The following is a 10,631-nucleotide window of genomic DNA, read 5'->3' on the forward strand; positions in this document are numbered from 1 at the left end:
TACAGAAAGCCAGGGGCAGCAGCAGCAGCCTCTCTTTCCCGCACAGCCACAGCCATCTTGGCACAGTCCACAGGGATCTGCGCCTGCCTGGCCACTTTTAGCCAGCTGTGCTGTGGGCAGAAGGGCAGGGACAGTGGCAATGGTGTCTCCTTGCTGGTGCCCTGCATCAAGAGAGGAGCTGAATGGTGCCAGCACTGCAGTGGCTGGCATTGCCCATGTGGCCAACAGTGAGGGGCATGGCGAGCATTTCCCCAATACTGAGCCAAGATGAGATCAGCCTTTTAGCACTGCAAAACCCCGTAAGAACTTTTCAATGGGTAGAACTTGAGAACAAACAAACCTGCAGACAACAATTTTCTTCTGAGTCAGAAAAAAAGGAGGTGAAGAGACATGAGGAGAGCAACATGGTGACACTAAGGTTAGCGGAAAACCTCCTCCAAGAGGAGGTGCTCCAAAAAGAGCTGAGATTCTTCTACAAGCCGTGGTGAGGACTATAATACAACAAACTTTCCAAGTAATTCCGTGAAGTGCATAGGGGGATGCAGAGATCCACTCACAGCCCATGAGAAAAGGTGCTCATGCTGGAGTAAGTAGATGCTGAAAAGCTGTAATTTAGTTGGAAACTTGAATGGAGAGAGAAGATAGAGAAAGAGAGCCCTTGCTTTCAAACTAGAACAGTTTATCCTTAAAAAACTACACCCCATGAACTAAAATGACCCACACTATGCAGTTTTGGGAAGACTGCATTAATCGTGGGAGGGACTCATATTAACAGCAAGTCAGGTGAGACTGCTACTCGTGTAAATTAGAACCACACTAGAAAAGTTCACAGAGAATTGTCTCCCATGGGAGACAATGACTTCCCATGGGAGACAATGACTCCCATGGGAGACAATGACTCCCATGACTTCACAGCATAGGAAAAGAAAATCTTCTCCCTAAGTGAACTGAAGAAAGATTTCAAGTGAAAAAACTGAGCAAAACTTTCATACCCTGTCTCCCTGTGCTATCAGTGGGAAGGAGGGGGGGGCTGGACGGGGAGAAAAACCATGTTCTAAAACTTTTCTTTTAGTTCTCATTATCATCTTTTAATTCTGTTAATAATTTTTTCATTATACCATTTGAGCCTGTTTTGCTCTTAGAGTGTTTCCTCCTGGTCCTTATGCCAACTCTTGAGCCCTTTAGTTTTTCTTTCCCCCTCCTCTGCTAAACTGTAGCAGGGGAAAATGAGTGAATAGTTTTTTGTGAGTGCCCGGCTTTTAGGCATATCAAACCACAACACCAGTATAAACTGATACTTTGCAGTGTGTGCAGCTACGTGCTTAGGAATCATACTGACATCTGGAAACATAAATATTAAATGCATTATGACATGGTGTCTTTATGACCTTGGGTGAACCTTTGGTAATAATTGTAAAAGAGTTGTCTGTGGGATGCAAGTTGGAAGTCTGGAAAGCAATGTTCTTTCAGTTTAAATTTTGCATAGGGTATTAAAAAAATCCACTAGTCCTTGTGATCAAAATGTATGCATTTTAGTTCTGAAGAGTCAACCTGTAGCAGTGGCAAGTCTATTCCAGTATAAGCTTAATTACTGGTAGAGATCCAGTGCTTTTGTATGTTTTAATCTAGTAGGCTGCAGGGTAAAAGATTTTCTTAAAACCTCTTGATAAATCAAAATAAGTGTGTTTCTTTCTAAGATTGTTGGCCTGCGTGAGTCTGAACGAAAATTACGAGTGCAGATTGAAGAACAGGAAATGAAGTCCATACACCAGAAAAACATGATGTGTGAATTAGAATCTGCACTTGAACACATCAAGTTGCAGTGTGACAGGCAGCTGACTCAACAGCGCCAAGAACATGAGAAAAAAATACAGTTTATACTGAATAATTTCAAAGGTATTTTTTTTTGGGTGGGGATTATACGCGAAGTATTTTCTTTGGTCATTAACAGTGAAATACTGTATTCCAGCTGAAAAAACGAGTAAGGTTCAGAGATATATTTTGGCTGTCACTAATTCTATTGCTATGTAAGATGTCAAGGATAGACACATGGTGTCCGTACGAATTTAAAACAGATTATTTTTTTAAAGCAGTATCAGAATTGTTGTATTTTCATATTGAATTTACTGATATTGAAAAGTCGTGAGATACTGGCTCTTGATCTTCTAAATACTATTACAACTAAAAGGTGGGATTGGCATAGCTTTTTTGATCTTATTTCATGTTGGTTAAAACATGCACATTACAAGCAAAATGCCATCAAGATACTCTGCCTAGTTGGGCATTTTGATTTTTGACACAGATACTTGGTTCTTAAACTGATTTTATTTCTCCTAGAACAAAATAGTGAAGGTATTGCAGAAACCCTGAAAGGGTATGAAGTAAAAATCCAGCAACTGGAAAAAGATTTATTTTTCTATAAGAAAACCAGCAGAGAACTGAAGAAGAAATTGAAGGGCCTTCTTGGAGAGTCATCTGAATAATTATTGTCATCCAGTAAATGTAAGCATATTATCTGATAATGTTTATGCAATTGTCGATAGATTGTTTGAAGTGGTGAACACACAGAACTATGTCAGATAGCTGTAAAACATCATATTTTTACTGTATTAACTGTTCTTCAGGAATATATTCTACCTCTACCCACATTTTAAGTGAGAGAGATTTGTTTACGGCCATAGCTGTAGCAGTGGTGTGCCAATGGTTTAAATTCTTGTTCTGCTTTCTCCAGATTCTAACAATTTCAGCATGTACAACCTCAAACTGTTACGGTTAAGGCAAAGGAATTTTGTTCTCTGAAAGCCTCTGAAATCTGTTGTTGCTAACTGCTTTGCTATATGCCATGCATTTGATTTCTTAAAAGTTTCTGGGAGGTTGTGAATGAAAAGTGCCACACTTCCAGTTACTAACTTATTTTGGCTACTTACTTACTAAAGCTGAAAGAGCATTTACACACTTGAAGGGGAAAAAGAAGTGGTCTCTCTTATGGCTCTGTGCCTTGACATAAAAAACCCCCAACCAACTGAACAAAAAAACCACAACAACCAACTGTTAGTATAAGTTTTTAATTGTTTCATGTCCTTCTTGCCAGAATCCAGATGTACAACAAAGCTATTCATGTGGAGGAGAAAAGAAGGTTCAGTTTCATCACTGTTTCTGTTGTCTCATACCTCTCAATGCCACCACAGTACCTCACATACCCAATATAGCCTTCTTGGCCTGTTGGTGTTTCTTTTTAAGGCTCAGCAAGACTGGTTCTTCCTCCCAATGGATGCTTCTGTTTCTTTCCACTCAGTGCCATGCCTTCCTACAGAGAGATGCTGATCATATACCTCTACTCCCAGAGTGAATTAGGGCTTGGCCCTTTCCCTCTAGGTGAGATAATGAGCCTGCACATTAATTACTATAAAGTACACTATCAAAGTGTGAACATGAAGATTCCAGAGACTGGATAATAAAAGAGGATGGGAAAGACTATTCTGTGTCTAGTATACACAGAAGCATGTAGTTTAGGATATGTATCTATGTGGGCAAACACTAATCCTTGGCAAATTGTAGCAGTGGGAAGAAGGGAAAAGGTCCCTGTAAATTTCCAACTTTTTTCTAATGCATATATTTGCAAGTTTTATAAGAGGTACTCCACATTTAGTTATTTTTCTTTTTAATACATTACGAAACATGTTGCTCTACAATGCAATAAAACCATAATTACTGGGCTTTAGAAATAATAAAATCCCTGTTTGTATATTGCAGTCAAATTTGTTGAATGTCTTTTGTGTGTTGCACTAGTATAGTTGCTGACTGTTTTTCAATATATGAATAATTTCATATTTGTCATGGTTCAGTTGTTTTTAGACTGCTTACTAGGATACATGACAAGTTAGAATGGTGAGCCTTGTATTAACAGCACCTTCTCAGATGAGATTAATGGCAAGTACCTCCTATGTTCTTGTAGATGGTGAACTTTTTTAATAGAAAGGGCAAAATGTGAGGTGCTGATAACTTTTTACCATGTTCATGAAGTAAAACCATGTTGCCTACCTATGACAGGCACTCAGAGAAGTTCTAACTTTTAGTTATTTATCTGCTGATAATTTCATTTTATATAACAGTATTGGTGTTGTTATCCAGTCAAGAGGAAGCAGAAGTTACTTCTGATTAATTCAAGTGAAAACAGCTGTTAACAAAGTTCATGTCTTTACTAACTACTAGTAAAATTACTTTTTGAAGTATCAGAAAATTCCCACTCTGTCAGTCTGCTCAGTGTACTTTAAGCCATGAAAATAAATAGTAATAAAATAATTTAAAATAATTCTACACTGCTTTACTGGATTTTGTTACAGTGCCAATTCCCTGTGGAAATTTTTTGGGTTTTGCTTTAGATACTATCTAGACAATGGTAACACAGACTGAAAACAGGGAGGGAAGGCAATTTTCCTTAGCCACTGTGGTGGCTAAGGTGGCTATTCACTGTGGTGAATAGCAGTACTGTGTAATTATTAACAAGCAAATCTTTTCTTCCGAGTGGTGAATCAGATTTCCAATTTCAGTTATATGTAATAGGAAAAAATACAGCAAAGTACAGGTCTGTATTCTTGTTATACTGCAGCTTTGAAGGAACTTCTATTAAACCTGAGAAAATACGGATTTTTTTAACTACTTCAGTATTGAACTTAATGTACAGAAATATTCCCAACAATATGTAGCTCTTGAATGAGAGAAAATCTGAGTAGAATTTAAGAAAACAAATAGGTTGGAAATAGGTTTTGGGTAACAATACATTTTGGATGCCCCATTCATGGAAGTGTTCAATGTCAGGTTGAACTGGGCTTTGAGCACCTTGACCTAGTGAAACATGTCCCTGCCCTTGGCATTGGACTGCCAAGACAGTACATAACAGACTTAGACATTGAAAGGTCCCTTCTGACCCAAAGCATTCTGTGATTCTAAAATTTTATGGTCTGTGTCTTGATTATACCTACGTGACTTTCAGCTGGAAAATGCAGATGCAAACATGTGCAACTACCACAGAAAAAGCTCTTCCATGCCTGTTAAGTGTTAAGGAAAGTGCCATTCTCCAGAGCCAGCCTAGTAATAAACAATTCCTCTGATACTACAAACACAAAGCTCAAGCATTTATTTTGTCCTATGTTAACTCTTAACGCAATGTAGCTATAAAAATGCAGAATTGTTTGTGTGTTTGTGCAGCACTGAATGTGGTATTAAATCCTGGGATCTTACTTAGTGATAGTTGCTGAAGTTGAACATTACTGAATGTTAAACTATGAGCAGGAGCTGGCTGATTAGAAGCAGATTAGAAAACCTCTGTCAGTTACCTGGCAAAAATGTAGACAACACAGATTTTAGAGGGAAAGAACCAGAGAAGAGACCAAAGAGTAGACAAAGCAAAATACCTGTAAGTCTAAAGAAGACTTTTTTTCCCAAACACTGTAGCACTAAGCCTTTTCCAAGCAAAGTGTGTGTGAAGAGAGCACTTCACTTTGGTGGGCAGCAGGAGATGAAAGTGGGACAAAATTCTTTATTAATAAAGGTATCATGAACCTGTAATGCTGTTACAACTTATTACTGACTTCTGAAAACTAGTTTAATGAAGATGCTAACAGTGAAATAAGACTTTTCAAATAAATGAGACAGTGTAACAAACAGTCCATATTTATTCAGATTTCATAATAATGCTGAAAGTCTTATTATAGCCTCACCAATTTGCTTGTCCTACCTTTATTTGTTTGTTGTTTGTTTGTTTTCTGGCCAACTCTTTAAAAATAATTTTCAAATACGATAACTTTGTATTTGATGGTACTGAAGCCACTGTTCAGAACTGTGGACCCTGTGACCACACAGAATAAAGTGTGCATAATTATATCCTGACAGACAGAACACTACTGGATGGAATGAAGTAATCTGGTTTGTTAGAGTCTGATTCAAAGTAAAGCCCCTTCATCTGGAGAGGTGGTATGTGTTTTCATTGTCTCCGGCAATACAGAAAATACTTACAAGGATTACAAGAACACGACTTTTATTTAATTAAATCTGTGGTGCCCGTAACTTGGAGATGTGACTTCTTTTCCAACATGTTTGTATTTGTAACAAATTTTGAATTAGGAAATCTGGGATATTTATCTTTTCACAAAAACTAATTAGTCTGTTTCAAGGTACCATTAAATTGCTAGATAATTTTCAGAGAGAGCCATTTGATTATTCTATATTATAAAATAGAAGTCAAAATCCAAAAGACTGATTACCTGCTATTCTATAAATTTTTCTTCCCTTAAGTTTTAATTTGTCCACCTATCCCTATTAAACAGATTTAGTTTGATGTTCTATTTATTTCGGGGCATTTATTTAAAGCTTTTCCCCCCCCCCACCCTGTCATCCCCCCCACTGTAGAACTAACTTGTGTTGTTTCTTGTGCTATTGAGTTTGACATACTTAAAAATTTGTTTGTATTATGCTTACGGACTAACAGGAGTTCTATTTAAATGAAACCAAAATTGAATGGCTACAAGTGCCATTTTAAAAACCAGTTTTTAAGTGTTAAAGAAACACATGCATTTCTAACTTGGATAATGCTGAATACAGTTCTTATGCAACACAACTCCTTTCCCAATTCCCTACTTGTTGTATTAGCCTGTCCAGTACAGAATTAGTCTGAATTACACAGAAATTCTTCAATCAGCTGATTTTCTTCTCTTCTATGTTGTTCTTACTCTTAAATTCTTTCTATGTCTCTTGGGGGGAAAAAAAAGTATTTTCTCATATCTAGTTCCTTTTACATTTGTAATAACTGAATGTTCACAAAGACAAATCTTTTCTTGTGGCTGTTGCAGTTTGTTTCAGGAAGGATACCCCTCTTATGCTTTCTTTGGAAAATTCAGCAATTGTTTCAATATTATTTCTCACAATGAGTCACTTTAGAATGTGACTGTATGTAAACTGGCAATGGACAGCTTTGTTATTAGTTTGATTTCCTGTACAAATGTTCAACACAATTTTGTATCTGTTCTATTTACTTCGAAATAAGCTGTAAATTGTGTCGCAACACAATAAAACCTTTCTTTTTCAAAAAGGTTAATTAAAAAAAAAATCAAACCCTCATAACTAAGGGTGAGGTGAGGTGAGAAAGCCAGAATAAAGATGAAGAGCAAAAGGCTCTCATTTACTGAACACTGAGTTTAGACTGCATAGATTCAGTGCTACCTTTAAATACGCAGTTAAAGTTCTGAAATGACAGGAACTTTCCCAGTGAAACAAAAACTTCCACATAACAGAGTCTAGGGGGACAAGGAGGCTTGTTGGAAAGACCAAAGCACAGTGTACATATAGAGAGGAACTGGAGAAAAGAATTCTGGGATGGATATGACTGAAGACAACTATAAAACTTTAAATATTATTTTTATGAATCAAACTAACAAAAATTACTCAGGTTAGGGCAAAATTTAGGGAAAACACCTGCTAATGGATTGGGATAGTGAAAAGGATTATTCTTTTTCCTGGACTTTTGAATGGGTGATTCTTTGTAAGAACTAGAAAAGCAATCACTGAAAAACAAATCCCACTGAAAGTGAGACAAGATAATTTCATTTATTAGAATTATTGAAGACCTGACAAGGATGCTGCCTTCTGGTTGAGACCAAACAAGGGCATATGCTTGAGATTTGCTGTACTAAAGGCAGAGAATCTGCACAGTGAGGCCCCTATAAACCATAACTGGGTGTAAAGCCCCCTAAAGTGTAACTGGGTAGACAGTAATTGGGTAGATAATTGCTGTCTACCCGGTTACACTTTAGCATGAAGCTTTTTTAATTTAACCCCTTTAACTGAGTCTAAATCAAAAGCCCTAACCTTTGTTCTGGCAAATCAGGAATGGAAAAAAATATATAGAATATCTCTTTAATGACATATGAAAGCAGAAGTCTATATTCTTCCTTTTTACATTAAAAATAAATCACAGCTGTGTGTATTATGTTTTGGTTTGAATATTCAGAAATACAAGGAATGTTATGCGCCATTTACAGCAGAACTTTGGAGATACTGTATGTAAGTTTTACTGTCATTGGACCACATGAGGCCTCATCTAAAGTCAAGATTGTGTCTCTAATATCAGGTAAAACATTAAACAGAATTCAGTCAAACTGGTTCAAAACCTTTGGCTAAAATTCTTAATTTGATTCAACTTGATGTGAGCCACTACTTTCACTTTGATTCAAAATACTGTTTGGTCACTACTTGTCCATTTTCATTTTGTTTGTTAGTTTGTAGCTAATTTAGATGGCTTTGCATTGGTTACATCAACTAGGAAAAAAATGCCGAATTGATGCTGCCTAGTCAAAGTTGGGAATTTAGCTGAACTTCTGCAGTAAAACACCAGTAACCATAGGTGAGCAAAATGAAGTGGCATAAAAATTAAGCTGGTCTAATAAACATGCTGAATTCTGTTCTTTAATATCAGCAACTAATTAAAAAAAGTTGCACAGGTGTTTATTTTCCCCTTTTAGAAAGGGGAAATAAAAACACAGGTGGAAGAAAGTGGGAAAGAAAAGGAAAAGCAAGAGGAAAGAAAGAAGTGTTTTTAAAAATCTGTCAGGCTAAGAGGATTAAGAACTCAAAATTCTTTGCTGTATCATTTTCATTTTCCATGCACTGTTTTTAAGCTTTGCTCTCAACTATCTGATGAGAACCCATATGCACGTTGTTCTGGTTTAGGTTATTTTCCATCTGGACTGTTTCAGTTCTGGCAAATGAGATCCCATATTCCTGTTATCTGCACCAAAATTAACATGAATATAAAAACATTCTTTGTCAAAGTTCCCTCCTTGTTTAGTTAAGAACTTCCAATAACTTCCAAGTTATTTACTATAAATTTTTAGTATCCTTGCCACTTACAACAAGTATACTTCAGTAAATAACACAAATTCCTCTAATTTGTAAACTTCTGCTAGCTATAACCAGGTAGAAGCTGAGCTACTGTGGTACAAAGTCTATTCATGTAATGATACAGTCAGCATGAGCTATACCTATAAAATGTGAATAGCCTGAGATGAGGAATATCTCCTTGCTCTTTGATCTAATTTCTGCTTGAAATCCCTTCTTGACTGCAGTGCAGGATTTTACTGTGTGATGTCCCTCACTCTGCCAGTCAACAAGACAGTGTGGCACACACACCTGCCCAAGTGTTCTGCTGCAGCAGAAGTCTTGTAGCATCACAACCAATGGGCAAGGGGAACATGTGTGACTAAAGAAAGGCTTAATACTTGAATATGCCTGGAATCATTCTTATCTGCAACAAACAAAAGCTCTAGATCAGGCAAAACCTGGAATTCCCCTCAGCCAATCTCTGGTATTCCTATTTTAAGGTCTTCAATTCCTTTAGTAAAAATGTTAAGCGTTTTGGAGCCTGCCATGCTGTGTTACACTTTTTTTTAGTACTAGCTGAACCAATCCACAAAGGGTGTTGAGAGGTTATCCCAAGAGCAGACGAAACCAGGAAATCATCTTGTGATTCAGAATATTGTGGGAAACATCTGTTCTCATCCAAGCAAAAAAGGACATTTGATTCTACAGTTCAGCCACACGCATACTTTACATTCAAAATAGGAAAAGATATCTTGAATTTCCTGAGAGGCAAGAATATTTTGGAAGAATGCCTAATTTGGTAATGCAATTTTAAGTTGTGTTTGAGGTTTTTTGGTCCAAGTTTGAGTAAGATGTGATTTCCTGCTATGGAATGCTACTGTAGCAATACCTTTAATGTAGTAAATGTCTAGTATTTATTACTCTTTAGCTGGGGCCAGTAACTTAAAAGCAACAGGTACTGAATTATTTCATTGATGTAAGTTCATAAACTATGCCAAGTTAGTTTTCTTGCATTTTCCAACACCAAACCCCTGCATCTCACTAGAGGCCTCTGTAACACCTCATGTCTTATGGACGTCCAGCAAACCACAGTTGCATGGCAACCTGCAGTCCCAGACCCTAGTTGGGGAGCTGGTGACCTTCTGCACGGACCTCTGGAGATCATCGTCCCTCTGCCAAGGTAGGGTCAGGTGGAGCAAGTGACACAGGAACGTGTCTAGACAGGTTTTGAATGCCTCAAGAGAGGGAGAACCCATGACCTTGCTGGGCAGCCTATTCCAGCACTCTGCCACCCTAAATGTAAAGTTCTTTCCCATGCTGAGGCGGAATTTCCTGTGTTTGGGTTTATGGCCATTGCTCGTCCAGTCACTGGGCACCACTGAAGTGTCTGGCACCATCCTCTTGGCACCCATCTTTGGGATATTTACATGTATTGATAAATCCCATCTCAGGCTTCTCCAGACTAAACAGGCCCAGTTCCTGCAGTCTCTCTTCATACGAGATATGTTTCAAACCCCAAATTATCTTTGTCACCCTCTGCTGGACCCTCTCCAGTAGCCCCTTGTCTCGCTTTTAGTGAGGAGCCCAGAACTGGACACGGCACTCCAGACACGCCTCACAAAGTGATGTCCGTGGAGGTTGGCAATGGCCGAAGGGCATGGACGGGACAGCCCAAAGCCAGAAGGGCGGCGGGAAGGCTCCGCTCCACGGACACGGCCCGGGGCCGGCCCCCGCCCGCACCCTCAGCACCCCCCCTC

The 10,631-nt window shown here is 38.2% G+C and overlaps 1 protein-coding gene across 1 annotated transcript in view; it reads left to right on the forward strand.

Annotated features, from left to right (window-relative positions):
• KIF27 (kinesin family member 27) overlaps positions 1-4,314 on the forward strand; it is a 28,820-nt gene extending 24,506 nt beyond the window's left edge. Inside the window, exons 16-18 of the mRNA XM_005420846.2 lie at positions 1,698-1,896; positions 2,338-2,502; positions 3,092-4,314. Of these exons, the coding sequence (XP_005420903.2) occupies positions 1,698-1,896; positions 2,338-2,483 (345 nt within the window). The 3' untranslated portion in view covers positions 2,484-2,502; positions 3,092-4,314. The remainder of the gene's footprint in view (positions 1-1,697; positions 1,897-2,337; positions 2,503-3,091) is intronic.
• The last annotated feature ends 6,317 nt before the right edge of the window (positions 4,315-10,631 follow it).

The sequence above is a fragment of the Geospiza fortis genome, unplaced genomic scaffold (genome assembly GCF_000277835.1).
Source record: "Geospiza fortis unplaced genomic scaffold, GeoFor_1.0 scaffold12, whole genome shotgun sequence".
In the NCBI taxonomy this organism is placed as follows: Eukaryota; Metazoa; Chordata; class Aves; order Passeriformes; family Thraupidae; genus Geospiza; species Geospiza fortis.